Here is a 21,457-nt window from a genome sequence, read left to right as displayed (position 1 = left end):
GGTTTGCTGCATTTCAGTTAAAGGTATAGACTGGCAGAATTGTTCAAAACCAGAAATTTATTACCCATCACACACACACACACACACACAAAGAAAAAAAAAAAAAAGAAAAAAAAATCTTCATGAAAGAGAAAATGAGTCCCCCTGAGTGTCACTGTTTGCATATTAGCCCATAGTATGGGCTCTGCCAAGTTACTCTCTGACTGACTGCTGCAGATGCTCTTTCTCAAGTATTCTGAGTGAGATCTTTAGTGCAAGTCTTCAGGGACAAACAATAGCACCTGTTCCTCACAAGATAGCAGCCCAGTTAGTTCATTCATGTATCTTTAATGAAGCTCTAGGGCAGATGGCAAAAAATGGCATCATCAACAACTTAGCACAGAGGAGACAAAAGGGGAAAGTGCCGATCCAACAATACGCTATTTTTACGAATGCAAAGAGGCAGAGTCAAGTTGTTTCTCGGGCATCTGCTATCATTTTGCTTTTTAGAAAGACCTGAAGAACATCTCAGCAATTAAAATTTCTGGGCATGTAGCCGAATTTATGAAGTGCACCCATCAGTCCCTCCTCCCAGTTTCTCCCCACTCAGTAAAATCAAAATAGGGGGGAAAATGCTGCAACAAATCTTGAAAAAAATTGTAAATAAAACCTGTCCATTGTATTTCTGGTACTCATTTCACATCTAACAATACAGTTATCAGTGATGCTTGTTCAGTCACTGGCCTTTTAATGCTTATTTGTGCTTTTCACTTGACCTGTGCTGGACATAATGGACATCTATGGATAAAATAATTCTGTCTGAAACCATCACTGACCTATGAATAGTATTTAACATGTGTCAGTGAGAAGACCAGTGAGAGGGAAGGATTGCCATTTGGTATGGCTTCTTTCAGTAATTCTTTTCTATGTAAGCTGCAATTTGCACTCTAAATGTAAGTCCCATTTAGTCAGTTATGTTGATTTATATAGGCCGAGGACCTGATCTCACGTTCAAAGTACCTCATAGAAGGGGAGCAGATAGGGCACGTGGATAGAACGTGCAATGGTAATTCTCCACACTTGCAGAAAACATTGATAGTCTTAAAAAGTCTTTTGGATAATAGTGGATACCACAGTACAGCATTTCATAGCGAAAAAGCCAATGACTATTTTAGGATTTGGTACTAATATGTTTCAAATTAATTTTATGACACTGTGGTGTGAAGAGTTACTGTGGGTGTATGTTTGCAACATCTAACTCCTCCTCCATTTTCCTGAATCTTCTGAGTTTGTGTTGGTGTCTTGTACCTGTGCAATTTCCCTTGAAATACCAGCTGTGCTTGGCAATTGAAGGGGATATTTATGAAACCTTGGGTCCATTGATTAGATGGCATTTGGAAACTATGGAAAATGATTGTTAATTGTATTATGTTTGAATTCTACAATATCCTGCAGTTGTTTCTATCAGACAAAGACTGTGTTTTCATTTGCTGGACTCCTGTAGAGCCAGTGTAAAGTAACACCATACAGCCAAACGAGCACCATTTTATCAGAGGTAAATGCCTGGTCTGGGCACGTGGGGATCAACTCCAATATAACCAAGTTTAACTCATAACCTAAAGCGCACAGCCAGGCTTACCTCAGCTAAAATGAAAGAAATAGCTGCTCAAAGCGAGTTTCTTTCACGCCCCAGTGCCATAGCAGTAATTGCACAAAGACCTTTTTATTATAAGTTGATTTTCTTGAGAAATGGATTTAAAAAAAATACTGTAAAGTGTTTATTTTTTGTTTGACCTTTATTAACCTACATCTTAGGGCTTTCCCAAGAGGAGAGTTGTTGGTAAATTAACCCTCATAGACACACACAGTAGCATTTCTGCACTGCATCAATGGTTATGAATGTAATGGGGATATGACAAGAAAATTTGGCACTATTTAAACAATGTCATAGGTCACCATATGGGACTTGACAAAAAAAAAAAAAGTTTTTTAGGAATTAAAATGAAAACAAAAATGCTTGAAGTGTACCTTAACTTTTGTATAGTATTTGATACCACTGATTTATAGTGGGATGGAGGTGAACTTTTTTTTCTGTCTAGAACAGTTTCTTTCTATCTTTGATACATAAATCAATATATGTTTACTTAACTACTAATCAGACAAATTATAGTCAAATGCTTGGGTGGCTGTGTGGTTCAGAAATGATGGATAAAAACTCTTAGTGATCCTAGCCATTGTGTCATATGTAGCATAAATTAAGGTACTAGGAAAAAAAGTGGGTTTAACAGACACAGTTCTGTCACATCTCCTGTTTTCTATATGTTGAATGCAAATCCTAGTACAAAGTGAAGAACGTTCTGCTTTTGTACATTTGTACTCTTTGATACATTTATTAAGGTCAAATTAAATTTGATATAGTAGGTTTTATTCTGAAATGCTCCGTGTATGCAGCTCCATAATTGCCAAGGTACATGATAGTGCATAAAACTATAAAACTGCTTAGACAGATGAGCAATTTATACATTACAGTGAGGTGTGTATGGCAAAGGATGTTAGTTTAATTGGAAGCCAAGATGTTGGAGCCTTAAATCTTAAGAGCTGGAGTATTGTCTAGGAGACTATTTAATACTGCAGTGAATTTTTGAAATGATGTACCTGACTTGTGGTGAAAAATACAATGTTGTAAGATCTCAGAATTAAAATTACCCTAAGGATACTAAAATTTGAACATCAGAGTGGCTACTGCTGTGTTAGATTACTTCTAAAATACTTGTCATTCTGCTGTCCATGACCAAAGATAAGCTGCCTTGTGAAAAATTAACAGAATTGCACACCACTCTTCTTTTTAAAGAATCTATGGTATGTTTGAAAGGTTTTATACTTTTTTACTTCGTGCCAGGGCAAAGAATGTTAACTAAAAATGAAAACAAAAAAACTAGCAAGAAGGAGGAAAATGTGCAGTTCACTGAGACTGCTACACCTTTGACACTGAGGGAAAACAATGTTAGTTGAGGGCTTTGATGTGATAATGTGAAATTGGCAGGGATTACATTAAGGAGAAGGTTCCGTGAGACTGTGTGTACACAAGAACACTATCAGTACTGCAGAAATACCTGTCAAGACAAATTTGTGCTATTTCTGATCAGAGACTCTCTTCTGTTTAGCAGGTTCAGGGTCACATGCCTCCGCTCATGATCCCAATTTTTCCACACGACCAGCGGACACTGGCAGCGGCTGCTGCAGCCCAGCAGGGATTCCTCTTCCCCCCAGGAATAACTTACAAGCCAGGTAAGCTGACAGGGATGTGAAGCTATTTAACATTTTTAGATATTAACTATAGCTTCTTATTGCAATCTGTCTCATATAGAGGATATTACGCTACTGGCATAGCTGGTTGGAAATAGTGTGAAGCTCCACTTCAAAAGGTGTCTGGTTTGAAGGATGTAGATGGAATATTAGTTATAGAAACGTTCTGTTTTTTTTTTTTTTAACCATAATTTCCCCAAAAGTCTTTTTTTCTAAATATTGGCCTACTAGTGTGCTAATTTGCATCTGCTCTGCCCTGTGCCATTATACAAAAGCTCGTATCTGTAATTAATTGTGTTATCTTCAGTATACTTGTCTTGTGCCAAAGTTGTTACTCTTAATTAGTAATAAAAGTCAGAGCAAGCATAGTTTAATTATCAGGCTTCAAATGGGCAACTTTTTGTTTGATTTCAATCTAAATAATAAAAGGTTTCAGTAGTTCAATCCTATTCATCAGACTTGTAACAGGTCATATAACCTTGCAGTGAAATATGTTTTGAGATGATTTAGCAAATGTTATGATTTCTTTCTTTTTTCCTCTGAGTTTACAGGACTCCTGGGGAATTCAATTAGGGATATAATGGTTTGAAGCTACTTTCAGAGCCTCCTTGTAAACAGGGCTTTAAATGTTTAAAGACACATTGCCAAAGGAATTCAATGTAGGAAGATAGTTAAGTAAATACGAGTCAACCTTATTTTCATTTGTGCATTCTTTGTAAGTGACCTCAGTCCAGAAGAAGCCACCTTATTTTGCTCATTAATTCCCCGTCAAGCTGCCTTTAGCATATTAACCTGATAATAACTACAAAACATAAATACCAGTTTCTTTTTTTGACATTAAATATAAAATGTACAAAGTAAAGCATTGATCCTGCTCCCCCTGATATTAGTGGTATTTCTGCAGTTGACTGCAGCAGGAGCAGGGTCATATCCAAAGTAAAGCCTCAAAATAGATGATATAAACAGTGTGCTAATTAAAAGCCAGGTTGAACCTAAAATCTCTTCTAGCAAGTTTACTTAATATTAGATGAAATGAGGCCAAACAGGATTTCAGCAAGCATTTCCGTTCGTCCAGCTCAAATCTGCCTCTTTAGTCTAGAGACATTCCTCTTTAAACACCAAATATTTTTAAACACTGAATCTTTTAATTATCTTATCTGCAGTCTTAAAACTCCCAAAGTTCTTTTCCAATTTGTCTTGCTGGGGCACTATATGCAGGAACCAGATAATGGAGCTCTGAAAGGCAGCTGGCTCTAGATGGCACAGGCTGATGGTCATTCACACACATAACCACCTCACAAGACTTGTGGAATAAGATGTAGAATATTTTCTCTCCAAAGATGTGGTAAGAATTGCCAGTTGTACAAACTGTCTACAACACCGTGGCTAATGCCTATCATCTTGCAGATGAGAGAAGGCCTGTGCTTTAGTTTCTTGCTTTTCTCATTTTAATTGGAGTTGCTTTCTGAGTAGTCACTCTTAATGATTAAGCTGTTGGTTCTTCACCCCTCTGAAAGGTGATATGTCAAATCACTTCATTTTGCTTCTGGCTCTGTAGGCTACTTGGTACGGCAGTAACTCTGGAGGAAGAATACAGTATGATTTTCTGCACAGGAGCAGATTTTTGCAGTTATCCCAGGGTGTTCCTTACAGTACAGTACCTGTTCTAACTCTTAATCAAGCCTGTACTGCTTTACCTGTGACTCTGTTGACCTCACTGCAGAAGCTTAAAGCTATCTTTCTTACCTGCTGGAATGCAAAAAAAAAAAAAAAAGGTACATAACAATTGTTAAAAGATTGAAACACAGACAGAAATCAAGACCTAGATATCTCAGAAGAGAGCTATGTTAGTAGTTTGTATCTTGCTGATGCTAACAAAGGACCAAAGTCACAATGACCTGGCTATACTCAGAGGCTGGCAAGAAATGAGAGTATTTATAATATATTTATTAAACTCTACAACAAGTGCGGCACAGGCAGGTTAGTAATTTCTGTTGGAGAGAGGTCATGATTAAAAAAAACACACCATAACTACAGTTTCTATTGATTAATTCCTATTTTTGGCACTCTCAGCACAGTAGTTTAGGAATTAATGAAACTGGAGATTAAGTTACACTTTTCATAGAGAGGTTCTTCAAAGTCATTTCTGAGGAATATTTATGAACTTGACTGCTACTACCTGTACTCTTCTACCTTTGTTAGAAATGAAAGTTTCACCTCTAGAACTGTCAGTTTAGACTCACTTATACTTCTGAGGAAAGAAGGGAGATGCATTAACCCTTCAGAGAATTGCAGTTTTCTTTCTACCAGCCTGTTTGGTTTTTGCTTCGTTTTACTCTAGGTTGATGTTGGCAAGACTAAGTTTTGACAGTGCCGATTTTCCTTGGCATTCAGAAATGACATTGAAAGGGATTTCAGTAATAGGAGTTGTGGGAGCTGGGCACTTTTGAAACTCTATGTCAATTAGGAAATGTCTAATGGTTGGGTGTGCACATTTACTTTCTTAGCCCACAGAATGGGCTAGATATAAGCCATCTCTTCTTTGGAAGCAGCGTGTCCACATTAGTGTAAGATGACAGCCAGGATAAGAAATCTGACCTTGGTGAACAGGTAGGGTTATGATTATTTGTGTATGTCCATGCAGATGTGTTTTCATGGGCTAAATGGGAACCAAGTTCATGTCTGTTTAGCTCAGTGTCCAGATATCAGTTTGAGCAGTGTTGCAAATATAAATTTAAACCCTGCATTTAAACATAAGTTGGAAAATGTAACAAACTACAGTAAGTTACACCCTCAGTGGGAGTAACTCTAGGAAGGAGAGAGAATTATACAGATTTTGAGGTCCGTCCAGAACATGCCTGCTGAATTCCTGGGCTCTAAAATGTTATGAATAGAAGACTCACAGAATTACTGCTGTATGGCTGTTATTTCTATCTGACAGGACAGTTTCCTACTGCCTGGCTGGATCTATATATCAGGTGACTGTAGCTCTCTTCCCCCATGTTTTGGAACTCTCGGAGGTGAAAGAGCCAGAAGTTAGCAAGAACTCATGACAAGTAATAATTACATTAGAGAAAAAAAAACCCCAAAGTCCCGTGCTTCGTTACGTATCTCAAAGTCATGTAATATAATTTTCCGGCATGGTAAGTACTAATTGAGAAATCAGAGCTGCATAGACCACCTAATTAATTTTTTATACATATTTCAGTATTTATAGTGTATACTGGATTAATTAAAACTTTAGGGTGCTTGCATCTCAAATGACTGTTGTGACTATTGACCTGCAGGCACTTGACGAGCCTTGCAGAGTACCTGGTTATGGGGTTGCCCCTTATTCCAGTGGGAAACTGAGAGAGGCAGCTGTTAGGAAGCTAATTCTTGCCCAGAGGTGCCACACAATTATGATTATTTTGCATTCCAAGTACAGCAAAGCAACTATTCTAGCTTTCTGACTGTGACCATGATACTTACTACTTGGAACTGCTGGGTAACAGAAGTATCATTATACCTTTTCTTCCACTGCAAATTTTCCCTTACTTAACTAACTGCATGAGTCCACAAAAAGTCAGTGGGCTGGAGTATCCTTGAATATGATTAGAGTTTCCCCTTTGGTGCCCTGAGTAGAAAGGCACTGAGTGCTATAAGGGGGAAGACAGCTCCTGCCTCTGTTTTGCGGTGCCTCAGGAATTACTTCTTTCCGGGTTTGTGTGTAGGAGGGAATGGGGAAGTAGGATGGTGACAGAGGAAAGATAGAGGTTCATGCTGGGCAGGAGCCAGATCATGCTGGCTGTGTAGCAGTGCTTTAGGTGACTTTTAAAGCAATGACCACTTTTGCACAATGGTCTTCTACAAGTGTTTTGTTCTGTCAGTTCTTTATCAGATGTGGAAAGTACCTATGAAATAGATTATTGAAAATAGAGACTTTGAGGCATGGGGAGTGTAAACATCTATTTAAATGGGTTTTCAGAGTAATATGCTGCAATGTATTTTCAAAGCATATCTTCTTATTTAATGCAGAAAGTATATAAAGGTCATGATTAGAATGATCGAGAAACAACCCCCGTCAGCCTGCTTAGGTCATTCTGTTTTATATACTAAAATAATTTGCAAGAGATTTTTCTATGCTAGCAATATAATGAAATGTGAAAATTCAGACTGTTTCCCTAGGCCAGTGACAAAAATAATGAGAAATGAAGTTAAATTTTTGTCATTGTTCTATTCTTGCTGTGAAGCACGTAAATATTAACTACTTTGAGGTCATTGAAAAAAAATTGAATGAAACATGACAAAAAAAAGCTGTCATACATATTGTCATCTGGCTGGACCTCAGAACATTACAGCGCTATGAGATATTTATCATAAAACTAATTAAACTCGGTGATTACAATAACTAGTGTGCATAGCTAGCATCTTCTTAGATCTGTCGGGTTACACTGATATTCATCGTTGCCATTTCCATTTGGAACAGGCCTTTCAGAAGTTTTTCCTAAAGCTGAAAATGGCTCATATTTTATATAACGCAGTACTGTGTTTCCACAAGCTGCTGTTCCTCTTGGCACGTGAGAACAGAATCAGCTGTGTACTGATTTGGACGTGTATTTTTACATGGCAGAGGTGCTGCACAAATCTCATTTCTGATGGAAATTCCCCAGCACTGACCTAGTCTGTCATGTGTTCCTTGTTGGGTTTTAGTGGTTGCAATAAGGAATCTGTTGCCTTCAGGATCTGTTGCTGCAATCTATGTGTGGCTCACTCCTAAACGTTGGGGTGAGAGCAGGAAGTGGTAGTAGGCAGCTGAATATTTTCAACTGGGATTTGCATTAAAGTTCTTTACCTGCAAGCAGGCAATCGTTGGGACAGCTGATTTTGCTGTGGGGATGGTAATAAGGCAATGCTGTGGCTCTCAGATCCTGCTCAGATCCTCCCCGTTCAGGAAGAACTAATGTTGTGTCATCAGACAGAGGAGATGCTATATAGTACTGCCTTATCCGTTACCTCTGTAAACCTTTTATTCAATCCTGAAGAAGGGGTGGGCATCTGTATCTCTGCTGTGTCCCAACAACATTGTGAGGAGCGGTACGCCCTCCTGTCTGCTTACTGTGCCTGGGAGGGGAGGTCCTGCAGCGTGTGATCTGGCACAGTTCTTCCACCCCTGTTTTCTATTATTCTATGGTTGCATAAGGATAATGTGCAAATGGCTGTTCAAGATCCATATGTGAAGAGACAGGTTTTAAGGCATAATCCCCAAATGGGTAAGCCGTTATCAAACTGAAAACTTGGAGAGTCAGCTTATGTCTTACAATCATACTTTAGGAAAGATTGGTAATAAACCAAAGCCTTCCCCTACTGTGAATCTTACAAGAGCTGACTCTTCTGTTGGCTAGACTTCCTTCTTTTCCTTACAACTCGCAAAGCCGTGATCTGGAAAGTAAGTCCATACATCCTATAAATAAAATCCAATACGCTTCCTCCCTTAATCCTGGCAAACTGAAGAACACTTATATTATCTCTACACGGAATAGCATGGTACAATTTTATGCTGCTTTTATTCTGTTGAAAATGTTGCTCAACCTGACAAATGAAACAGAAGTCTGGTGTGATTTTCCGTAGCTTGTAAACACCAATTTATATATAAACAGCAGCAGCCAAATGTAAATAGACAATCAACACAGCAAGGAGATTGAAGAGATTGGTTTGCAAAACATGACAGATTTTCTTCTTTTGGCATTCTTCTTAGGCCTGGTTATGAAAGGCCAGCATACCCTGGTACGTAAAGCAGACTTGTCTGAACATGCTCTGTCTTCTTTTGTTCAAATTTAAAAGAATGGATCTTCATGCAAGCATTCCAAATTGAGGGAAAAATTGGGGAAAAAAAATGCTACAATACATTGACTGATTTCTTGCCAAGACAGCTACTGAGGAGCTTCTTGATCCATTCTTGCACTGAGAAAGTTAGAAGGGGGAAACATGTACCTTCTGTAATTAAAAATTAAAACCAGTCAATTCCCTGCATGCTCAGTTTCCTCAAGGGAGGAAAAAAAACCCTAAAATACCTTTGCTCTGCTTTTACTGCTTTGTGTCAGCAAAGTATTCCAAGGCTGACAGTCTTAATTTTTGTTCTCAGCGTAATGACGCTGCTCACACACCAGGACTTAACCATAATTTAAAGTATTAAAATAAGGACAAAAAAATAAGGGATAATATGGTGAGTTAATAATAAATAAATGGCATAACTATGAAATTATACTTTCCTTTAACAAAAGAAGGAAGTGTAGCCAGCAGGTGAGAGAGAGAACACTACAGGGTGTGGTAGAGATACTGTTAAATTAATTGTGGAGCTAAAAACTTTGTGTGTCTGCCTGTGTGTGGGGGTGTGTGTGTATGCGTGTGTGTAAAATATCTGGCTATTTCAAACCATAGGAGCGTGACAGCTGTGAAAAAGGAGTGCCGCGGGGAATTCTTTTAGAGTTTGATTTTTTTAAAAATATGTTTGACATGGAAAATGTTTTAGTACAAATAAAGCAACTGGTATTGAACTTAAAAAGTATATTTGGAGGGGGAGGGAGAAAGAAGAGATTGCTGTGTGGAACAGGAATGAATTATTCATGATATTTAAAGAAAGAATGCCTCCAAAATGTTCTGCAAGACAGTCCATGCTGATGACTTGGATGGTTATTTCCCTCCCCCTCCCCCCCCATTTAAAGCATCGTTAATTTCAACATCTTTGTGATTTTTTAAAAACCTTGTAAAATATTTCTGAAAGAAACATTATTTAACTTAGATTAGGGTCTTATTTATTCAGATAATTTCATATAAATATCAAAGAGATGAGTAGAATTGCTTACCACAAAGAGACAGAGACAGCTTTAGTAGTTTAAGAAAGGAGTTAGGTTTTTTTGTTGCCTTTTTTTTTAAGCAAAAGAAAAAAACCGACAAAAGCAAACAAAACCACCAACATCTTTGCAAACTAAAATCAACCTCATGGAAGGGGGAAAATAAGAGGAGATATTTTGAACATTACTCCATAGGACATCAGTTCAGTATAGTGTTAGTGAATGCATTGTAGCAGAGCTCCATATGCAATCAGAAGCCAATTGTTACTGGACTGTGTACAAGCACATACTGTGCTCAATGGTCTGATGAGGTATTATGGATATGATGCAAAGAGACCTTGCGGATTAGACATGTACAGTTTATTAAAAAAGTGAAACAACTGAACGTTTTAACTGAGCTGAACACAATAGCACTTCAGGTGGTAAATAAGAAGAGAAACCCAGTGTCTGCCAAGACTTTGGGTATTGTTATTTACTTTGAGGGTGCTGACAAAAAAAAAATAAAAATCTAACTCTTGGAATGTCCAGATTATTTCATTTTGGATGTGATATTTTCCCTCATTATTACATTATGCTTTCAGCATGGAAAAGTTAACAGAAAACAGGCTGATTATTATAAATCTCAACAATGTACAGAAGAGCAGTCTGTACAAATGTAGGCTACAGATAACTGACCTTCAATAAGAAGCTTAAGCCAAAGCAGTATTCCATTAAGTCACAGTTACAGTGTAATTTATCCATCTCTGTATTAATTTTTACATTAGAAATTCCACTGATAAGTAACTCCAGCATTCCTTCACTCTTTACATGGACTAAGAGTCTCAGTGGCACCGTGTGACACCATGTTGCACTTATTTTTGATCAATAGTATCTCTTGTTTTCTAAAGTATTTCCTGTCCTCTCTAAGCAGAGGGCACACATTTTCAGTTCCCAGAAAATAGAAGACAGAGAGTTTTGTGTCTGGATCTTCGTATAACTGAACAACTACTTCATCTATTAGAATTGAGTAGGGTTCCAGCTGTAAGGGATAGCTAAAATTGTATTTACAGCTATTTTTTAGACGTTTTAGTTTGCTTTTTGTCATTGGCTATCTGAAAGGAGTTGCCGAAACAGACAACCTCAACCTCTGTTAAATCAGTTTGGTGGCTTTCCCAGGAAAGAGCTACTTCATACTGAAAGGAAAGTACTCTGTATTAATCAGGGATGAAATTTCTTGGGTTGCAGCAAATTTATCCTGTTTTAGGAAACATGGTGACATTTTTTTTCCCTTTGGGAACCACTGGGGTTTCCTAGGGTATCTTGTTTGTGTGTCTGTGGCCTTAAGTCCGACTTTGTGCCCAAATTTACACACCTGATTTGAATATGGCTTTTGAAAAACAAAAATGTTTTGTTATGTTTTGCCAGTTTGCCTACCAGCTATCTGCTAACAAAAAAGTTCCAAGGGAGCATGGCAAGTCCGTGCCCAGCAAAGCCTTTTGTTTTTGCAGATGTTTAGGCTTAGAGGAGTGCTGTGGAGCACAGGCAATCCTAGGTCCATGTTTGCACTTGTCTGCTGCTATTCTCTGCTCATTGTCTGAACCTGCACGCATTGTTCTCCCGACAGGTGATAACTACCCTGTGCAGTTCATTCCATCAACAATGGCAGCTGCTGCTGCTTCTGGACTCAGCCCTTTACAGCTCCAGGTATGTGCCAGAACAAAAAAATGTGGGATCGAAGCCAAAATTTTAGGGGAAAACTGCTAACCAGCTGTATGCTAAATAATAGCCTGAATGTTAAATATTTTTTGAGCACAGCCCAGGAGGATTAACACCTTATGTACTTATGGTACTGCAAATACAGCAACATGCATTCAACCTTGATACTCCAAGTGAAAGACACTATTCTGTGTATTTTACATAAGCAGAATTAATGGTATTTTCTTAATTATATGACCGGTCGGTAAGAGACATGTTCAAAGGTCTTTTTCTACTTTATTTTCATTTAGACTTTCCCCTGTATCTGCACGATACTACCTTTAACTGGGGCAGTGAGTGTATGAAAACCAATGTGTTACCGAGGCTTTTTCACAGACAGCATGGGGTTGACAATACAATAAATTGCAAACTCTTTTGGCTTCTGTATTTAGGTAATCTCTACCATTCTGTGCATTAAGCTGGTCAAATGCCAAGCATAGTCAGGATGCTTGGTTTGGTCATTTATGTTTTTTTGGCATAGAAGGACTGAAATGTTGTGAAAGGAAGATTTATGTGCCATGTTATTAGCTAGCTTTTTGTGGCAAGAAGTTTTTAATTTCACAAGAAAAGACACAACAATGTCATAAATAATGAAGAAACAGTCAAAAGCTTTCAGAGTTAAAATGTGTGGAAAGGAAGTGACAGTGAACATGAGAGGAAAGGCCATTAAAGATGCATGTAACTATTTGCAAGTAAACCTTTGAAACCCCTGTTAGAGTTCGGTTCACATACAAAGTAGGAATAAATTGTGCCTAGAGTAGCAGTGTACTGCCATGTTAATATCCAAATATCTACTTTGCTTACCCTTATGCAATTATACCTTTTTTTTCCAGAGGGACCAAAGCAAATTAAAAACCCTCTCATCTTTACCCATTGCTGATATTCTTATTGCAGAGTTAGGATAAGTGAGAATGGGACCAAAACTCACTTTTCACCCATGGAACTGTCAGAAAAGACCCCTTGAGCTTATATCTGACCGAACCTAAAAGCAGAACTTGGAAAGGGAACACCCTGACACTTCAGAGCAAGATCTCCCAGAATGTTTCTGGGTCATAATAATATATTAAGACTGTTTCTCAGACGAACTTTAAACTAAAAAGGAGTTTTTCAAAAGAAAAAATACCAGATATTCAATTTTAGCTGGTATCCTTTGAAAATCTGTATTTGCATACTTATTGAAGCAAAAATCCCATTAGCAGTTATAGATGGGACCCACAGATCTATTTGCACATCAGCCTTGACCAAAACCTACAGCAATACTGCATTTTCGTTAATTTTCAGAAATTATAGGCCAAGCTGTTAAAAATAATAAGCACAGATAGAGAAAAGAACCGTTGAAGAAAATGAGGTTAATAAATTCAAAAATGTTTGAGGGTATAGAATTTCCCTTCAGAAATATTTATTGTAAAAGTTATTTGGCTTATTTTCCCCCACCCTTTCTATTTTATTTGAATTTCACTTCTATGGCATTTCAATTTTTTTAATGTTTCATGTTCATAAGGACTTAAATGATAGAGTACTTGGTGTTCAGTTGCTACCTGCTCATCTGATTGTTGAATTGGCTGAAGTTTCTCTTAGTATTGACGCTTTCTTTGTGTAAATTTCCCTAAGTGAATCCTAAAAGAAAATTTTATTTAAGTATGACTGTGGTAGGGAATTTGTTGTTACATCTGATGCATCACAAAAACTGTTAAGGATGTAACATTTCAGCTCATTTTTTCATCTTTGCTTCCCTTCCCCCTTCTTTCTCCGTCTTGCTTCCATGCACCCCACCCACTTATTTATTTACATAAATATGTGACCATGGTATCTGAGTATTTCTCAAGCACTTAAAATACTGATCACAAAACTAGTTTCTGTTCCTTTCAGCCAGTGAGAGAAATAGCTAATTAATTTGCAGGTTTAGTTTTGTTACTGCATGTGAGTGTGTGCACATTATCTATGTTTGGAGAACTTGTGGACTAGAAACTATCACAATTAAACAAGCTTTGCAGGAGCTCTAATGATTCAGCTTTACTACAGAATTACTATTATTTGCAAAATTATATTCCCAAATCTATATCCAGCTGCAGTAGAAATTCTTTACCATCTTCAAGCTTGTAGCCTCCTCTTTTTTCACTTATTTTGTTGGGGATGATCAAGCTTTGAGTAAGAGCTACTAGCAATTTTGTGTTCTCATTTTCCTGTGTCTTAGGACAGCTTCGATGGAAGCTGTGAATCTACTAGCAGAGAAAACAATTTACTTCCAGGTACACTGCGTAACCGTAGTAATTATTGCATGGAGGATGTTTCTCCAGTGACAGTGACTTATAATTAAGGGTTTGTCAATTTCACTGAAGCTCTATTTAGCCTATTAGTATCAAAATGTGTTTTCTGTGTATGCCTGTTTCTCACCTGCAGATAATATATCTCCTTGAGTTGAAGACTGTAGTTGTAGTTATTATGTCTATACCATTCCAGAGATAGTAGAAAATTCTGCTCTGGGTTGATGTCAGATAACTTGTTTTCATTTCATACTGATCTCATGAGTGTGACATTGATGGCAGCATTGAAAAAAAGATACAGCCTGTCCCACATTTCCCACTGACAGCTCAGCCTTGTCTCATGAGTTTCCTCAACAATTTGGCTAAGATTTAAATAATGTGTTCTAGAACCACGCCTTGTTAGGACCTTTCTGATGAGGGAACAGTTGTCCAGTTGTTGTCTGAGAGGGACAAAACTGCTTCTGTTTACACCTCCAGCTTCAAACAGCTGTGAGTGAATCCCACCATATCAACCTTGTGCTAAATAGTTTAAAGATACATTACCAAAAACAGCTGTAGCAGGTATGCATAGGGGTGTGTGAACCAGTGCTGATGCACATTACAATAAAAGTTGGTTGTTTTAAAAGTTAATCAATGAGAGCAGAAAAAAAGAAACAATAATTTTCATTCTTCTCTTTTACTTGCCCACCTTCTGTTCCATTTCTCTCCTTTTGCTTTTCCCTAAATGCTGTCCTTAATTCTCAGATGAGTGCAGTATTATTAACTGATTGTAGATATGTATGAGGAGTAACCTTGCTAAAAGAAATTGATCATAAAATGGATTTTCCCAACTCTTGTGGTAGCAGTAACCTAGTTATTGGAAAGTCTCAATGGAGCAGAGGGGGCACCTATACATCCTTACTTTCAGCCAAGGAAGGTTACCGTGTGTTCTTTATGGTTTAAAAATCTGCCTATATGCTTCTACAAAGCAGTCTATGTGCTAAATAAGGAAATGTTGCAACTCTCCCAACCACAACTGATAAACTGTTGATAGAAATGGAAGCACTACAATGATGCTAACTGGAGTTATTCCTAAACAAAGCAAGCTCTAGGAAAAAAAAAGCCAAACAAAAAAGCTTTAGTTCATAACTTCTTTCCTAAACTATTTGTGTAATTTGTCCTTTAAAATTTATCGCTTACAACCCTAATGAATCTTGGCAAGTCTTAACTGTAGTTGCAGCTGTGTTCTTGAGGCCTGAAGTTTTTATAATTGATTTAAAAAATGTAAGTTTTAACTAAACATGTATTTATCTATTTCTGTTCTCCCCTCCTATCTCATCCTACCCTTTCATACTCTCTTCTAATTGCAAACAAAGTAAATGACCTTTTGTTATACCGCTGGGTGTGGATCCAGCACACCGCTGAAGCATTGCATAGCCTGCCTCAGGGGCACAATATGAGTAGAGTGAAGGCCAAAGAATGCTATTTTTAGTTGAATAGTTCGGCAGATGGAGGCATGAATACTCATATATCTGAAGGTTGAGGGGTTTGAACCATTAATTTTGATAATGTATTTAACCCTGGGAACAATCAGAAACTGTAACTCTAAGGTTACAATGCTTTTGACCTTTGGAGAACAGAGGGCACTCAGTACAGTAAACAATATATTACATTCCTACTTATTCCAATTCTCTCACACATATAAATTTCAGGACACAGTTGACATTTGCTTTCCTCAGCTATTTTAGTGCTGGTTCTTAAAGTAAGTCAAGAAGAATGTGCAGGAAAGAGGCCAATGTAATGCGACATTCATGTAAATACAGCCTTTAAATAGCTAAGATGTTAGATGTGGCCTTTTATGAAGAAATATTATTCTCAGAAACTAGAATCTCGGTGACTTATTATTTCAATGAAAAAGTTGTTTCAGTGGAACTGCTTCTCTTATTGGAGTTTCCTCTATATGTTGTAACCTTAAAGCAATTTTTAGTGGGTCTAATGTGATCTGATAGTGATAGCTTATACTCAAGGTGATTTGGTCCCACTCTGGTACCACATCATGCAAAGTGATGTACCTGCCTTATGTCTTATTAAATGATGCATACTCCTCTTCTACAAATATAGCAGTTAAATATCACGCAGCTTAAGTATTTCTAATTAAAATATTTCCATGTGTCAGCATACTGGTAATGTATTATTTTAATCCATTTATTTTGTTTATGAAACACTGACATATGTTTAGATTGTGAAATATATGAGCCTTAAAAATCACTTTATTGAAGAAAATTAATTTCTACAATGCTGTCTCAGTAATGTGTTCACTCACCCAGTCAGTCACTGGCAGGGCTGCCAGTCTTAATGTTGGTTAGACACAGTTTAACAGTTTTATCTGACATAACACTCTCGGATGTAGTAGGCAATAATAATTTTTTCAAGTGCAAAAACGATAAGGTTTTCTTTTTTTTTTTTTTTTTAACACAATGAAGAATGGAGATTGGATAATTGTGAAAGAGATTTGGTGAGACCAATCAAAATTAAAAACAGCCAGTTACCTTCTCAAAGTTAGACACTGTAATTTGTTTGTCAGCAGGTAGATGTTTGGGTCAGCACTGCAAGTGAGTGACTGTCAGCGGGAATTCCTACAAGACAAGTAATTTCCCTCAATGTATTACTGACAGATTGCTCACTTCTTCGAATCACTAGAGAAAACAAACTTAATATTGTTACAGACAGAGTTTCTGTCTTCATTAGCCTTACAGAATGATTTTATCTAGCATTCAAAGACTACTGAGCTCTAGGTGGGCATAATTTAACAGAATCTTCCTTATTATGATACAGTGAATAGTGGCCTAAATTAAGGGAATGGTGTGTGCAAATTTCAGCGTATAGAAGTAGTAAATTAAATATTTTGGTCCTTTTCTTATGTAGAAATGTAGATTGTAGCACGGGAAAGAAAGGAGTTGAAAGAAGGTTTTTATTAGGATTCTGAGAGACCAAGCAAGCCCTTTAATGAAATTAAAATTAAAAATATGCCAAGCTTGCAATACTTAAGAAAATTTAATTAAAATCAATGAAATAGTTATACTTATGCCTTTCTCTGCTTGGATGTTTATGTCTAAGTGTAATATCTGTGTTATCAAGTTGAATTATGTCAGTGACATTATCAATGAAAATGATGTCATTGAGTCAGTATTTTATCATATAGCCTCAGTTATTTGCAGGATTTCTTAATGCTCCCTCTTTTCCTCCTCCTTCTCATCTTCAGCCCTGAATTATCTTGCAGACTCATTTTCATAAGAAAAGAACAGCCCATCAAAATTGCGACTTTTGCAGTAACTTATCAGTTCTGATGAAATTGTTGCCAGGAGAATTTTCCTGGCTCCTCCAGTAATGGCATTCCTGATAAAACAAGAGGGAATCTCCCTACTTTCTTCAGTTTTGTAAAAACAGACAAACAAAGCTATTAACTGAAGTCATCAGCTGCCTACAGCCAGCAGCATTACTGCTTCAAGACCCTTTTCTCACCTATGTAATGCCCTGTATCTCCCCTAACTTCTTTAAACAGCAACTCTTTCTTATTTTTATTCTTGCTTAATGGAATAGTGTTGCATTATGTAATAAAAAATTTACAGCAGTCTTTAAGAAAGAAGCTGTTTCCACAGTCTATAGCAGTTCTAGTACATCCCTTGGATGTGGCAAGTCCTGGGCTTGTGCTCCTCCTGTTGCAGGAAGAACACTGGCTGCCAGACTGTCACCCAGCCTGGTGAGGCTCTCTTTGTTCCCTTTAGATGGTCAAGCCGTCCTCCATCTAAAGTCCTCCACCCATTCTCTTCTCCAATGCATGAAGACTTTTCAGTCTGGCAGCTAGGGATCAGATAGGCTCCCATCTTTTGTACCTCTAGAGCTTAGCAAACAGGACAGCTGACTTCCATGCCCTCATGCTCTGTTGGAAGAGAGAATTTACCATTGGGATCATAAATGGCATAGAAATAAACTCACTTATCAGGAAACTTGTATGTTTAGAAGGATGTCATCTTTGTAGCCTGGATTGCAGGAGGTTTGCTGAGTCTCCCCAGTCTGTACCAAGGCAGAAGAAGCTCAACCCCAAGTGACTGGAGGAGGTTGAGCCCAGAGCATCAACAAGACATTCTTGCTTCCTTAACCACTGGCAGCCCCTCACTGAATGCTTAGGCTCTATCTTAAAGTAGTTGTGCTTTGCAAAGCGCTCTCCCTGGGGTGCCACTTGGAAGCCAGTAAGAAGCAAATAAGTTACTGCTGCATTTACTGATAGAGCACCAGCACGCTGTCAGGGGACGAGCACGTTTTTTAAAGCTCTTTTAAAACTGTGGCATCCCTCTGGGGACCAGGCTGACTGTGAGGCATACTCTGAGCTAGCAGTTGGATTCCTTCTAACTTTCTAGAAATGTATATGGTGTATGCCTTACAGGAATTGGCTGCTAGTGAATATGTTTCAGGAATTTATAGCTCTGATGCCTATAGAACAAGGTGCTTAATTTGGATACAAATGACAGACACGAAGGATTCTTTCCATGAAGGTGTTACCATACTCAAACGTTTAGAAACTTAGCAGCAATCAGATTAATAACAAAGATGCTTTTACATTGTCAGCTCTGTACACAAACGAAAATACTCCTCTGTATCATCATTCCTTCCTCTCTGGTTGCTATAGAAAGAGAAAACAAACCATCTTTCATCTGCAGTGAAATCTGTAAGACTGTGGATAGTTAGATGAGAACTTCCAGGTATAGACACACAGACATGTGCAGTGTGTGTGCTCACAGGAAACAAAAGAATTTTAAAGATTTGTGGGCTGATGTCATCACATGTTTATTATGCAGGGTCTTTGATTATAGAATGTATCACCCTCCACTGACCCAGGACAAAATGAAAGGAACACAGAAAATGAGTTAGAATTCGCTAAATGTAGCGTAGTTGTTGCTTTTATGGGATAGAACAATAGTGTATTTGGTCTGTGATGTTTTCAGAATCCGTATGAGTGAGAAAGTAGAATATGTCCCAAATCAAAGAAAGTGTTGGAATCATCTGTCTCTTCTTAAGGATCAGCATGAAGGCCTCATATGACTATGGGGCACAACAGAAGGCTTATGTATCAGTCCTGAAAGAAAGGCACTGGAAGGAGGAGCATCTGAAGGAAAAGGGGAAGATAAGAATGCTTAAATGTCAGTATTAGGAGATTATTCTAGAAGCAAGGAAAGCATTCACAAAATTTATTGAAGTTAACACTGTGAAGCCCATATTTTGGAGTTGTGCTTGAATTACAACAAACAGGTAGGCATGAAAACAAATGAAGAAGCATTCCCCATTCAGGAATACTGAGAGTATTTTATCACAACAACTGGTATTTTACAAAGTGAAGTGAGTGATGAAAAGAGGTCAAGTCCTTTGAAGGAATTGCACCATTTTTTCTGCACACTAGGAAGAGATCAAGTCAACAGTTTTAACTAGTTTTAGCTTTATTATATAGCACATCTGGGAATTATTCACCATAATTCATTCTGTACCGGCCCTCTATTCTATTGCAGTCTTCAGCATCTAGGGGAGGGCTATGATCAGGCCTCATAACCATTTTAATCTGGTCCCAGCACTGCTGCTGAAATACCATCATACCCAGCACGCATCAGAATGTGTGGAAGGCTTATGTGAAATATATGTTTACTGATATAAAACACATAAGTGTACAATGGATTTGCAATAGTAAATTCCCAGTTACCTGGTTTTGAGTTGTAAATGTGATTTTTTTTAGATTTAATTTTTATAAGCCCATTTGAATATGTTTTGCATAATTTTGTGTGCACTTCCTTTAAGGAAATTATTTAATTTTCCTTGAAGGAAGTTCTAAATATACAGTAAAAGATCAGTGTGAGTGATCTGCTAAGCAGCCTGTAAGGCACAATTATTTTTAATGCTTTTAAATACCTGTAAACGGGGCTTGTTTTCTGCTTCACAAAGAAAATGTTTCACTGTTTTCTGCATTTAAATACACATTTAAATATGTTGACTTACCAGGTAACGCAGCAGGCTGAACAGGGGCAAACCATTTTTAATGGTATGTTAATTGAATGGGATGCTAGAGATGCACCTGAGTGACTTTTTTCCCAGATGTGCCCCAGCTGACTGATAAAGCTTCTCCTGATCAGTAGAGCCAGTACATATTTATTATATCCCTGTCTCCTGTCCATTTTTGCTTGTGAAAATAAGAGAATGGTTGTGGCAATGTATGAACTCCCTGTGTCTCTTGCAAAAGTATAAAAACATTTCAGCTTTGAACCCCAACAGTGCTTTTGAAAATTAATTGTGGCGTTGCCTTGGTGTCTTCTCACAAGATGGGGATTTGGACCCAGGAATTATGAGCGATAGTACGAGGTAAAGAGAGACTCTTCCTTTTTCTTGCCTTGCACACATTTATTAGTGGGATGATATCTCATTATTCTGTCACGGCAGCCTGCAGAAATCTAACTGTAGTGCTTTTGCCTCTTGGTATGATTAGCAGTGGTGGGTAAGCATTCAGTTTTCTTGTTCTGTATCTGTACAGTTCCATACAGGGAAATACTGCCGTAGCTGTGTATGATGATTTCTCTGTCTGAGTGGTCAGATAGTGAATGCATATACCAACCTATGTCAGATCTTAAGTAGTATTTCTGGAGAAGTTTTATTGCTACTTATTTTTCCCATGCTCTGATTTCTTTTTCTTTTATTTAAGCCTCAGATTACTTCTGCCTAACCGTGTTGACAAATCAAGAAGGCCCAGCAATTGCACAACCATCTTCTGTCCTGAACTGATTTAAGCCTTTTTGGATTATTAGAATAATTACCTTTTCAGACCCCTTCAACCAGGGCTTTCTATATTGCTGGCCATTTTACCAGTGACATGGAAATGAGGAAACTCATTCACCAATTCATTTCATACAGCTCAACAAGCAGTTACTCATAATTGCTTATAATCCTGCTGACACGAGCCAGGATGAAAATCCTGACTTCTCTCACAAAGCTCATCCATTTATTACCAATTCCTTTTCTACATATGAAACACATGATTTCTGAAATACTGGATATTTTAAATAAAGTTTCATTCCTTTTTTTTCCTTTCCTTTTTTTACTCTCTATTTCTTTTCACTTCACATTTCATTTCTTTTCCCAAGCAAATACAGTTGCCCTTTGTTGTGTCTGGCTTTATATCAAAGGTATTTGAGTTTAAATGTACTTGCATTTTATTTGTGTATTTAATTCTATACCAAATACAGGATGGTTTTAAGCTAGGTATGTTGAGGTTATTTTGTAGAATCATAAAGAAGTTAAAGATTTTTTGCCAATTTCCAGCATGTG

General features: G+C 37.6%; 1 protein-coding gene across 23 annotated transcripts in view; it reads left to right on the top strand.

Annotated features, from left to right (window-relative positions):
- SOX6 (SRY-box transcription factor 6) overlaps nucleotides 1–21,457 on the top strand; it is a 411,364-nt gene that overhangs the window by 309,245 nt on the left and 80,662 nt on the right. For 21 of the 23 annotated variants that reach the window (XM_090140518.1, XM_090140506.1, XM_031614025.2 and 18 more), the window contains 2 exons: nucleotides 3,144–3,267; nucleotides 11,722–11,801. In XM_090140518.1, coding sequence (XP_089996644.1) covers nucleotides 3,144–3,267; nucleotides 11,722–11,801 — 204 coding nt within the window. The remainder of the gene's footprint in view (nucleotides 1–3,143; nucleotides 3,268–11,721; nucleotides 11,802–21,457) is intronic. The other 2 variants (XM_090140505.1, XM_090140503.1) reach the window with 1 other exon arrangement.

The sequence above is a fragment of the Phasianus colchicus genome, chromosome 5 (genome assembly GCF_987193195.1).
Source record: "Phasianus colchicus chromosome 5, bPhaCol1.hap1.1, whole genome shotgun sequence".
Classification (NCBI taxonomy): Eukaryota; Metazoa; Chordata; class Aves; order Galliformes; family Phasianidae; genus Phasianus; species Phasianus colchicus.
The sequence above is the reverse complement of the archived record's forward strand: the minus strand, read 5'-3'. Positions and strand labels throughout refer to the sequence as shown.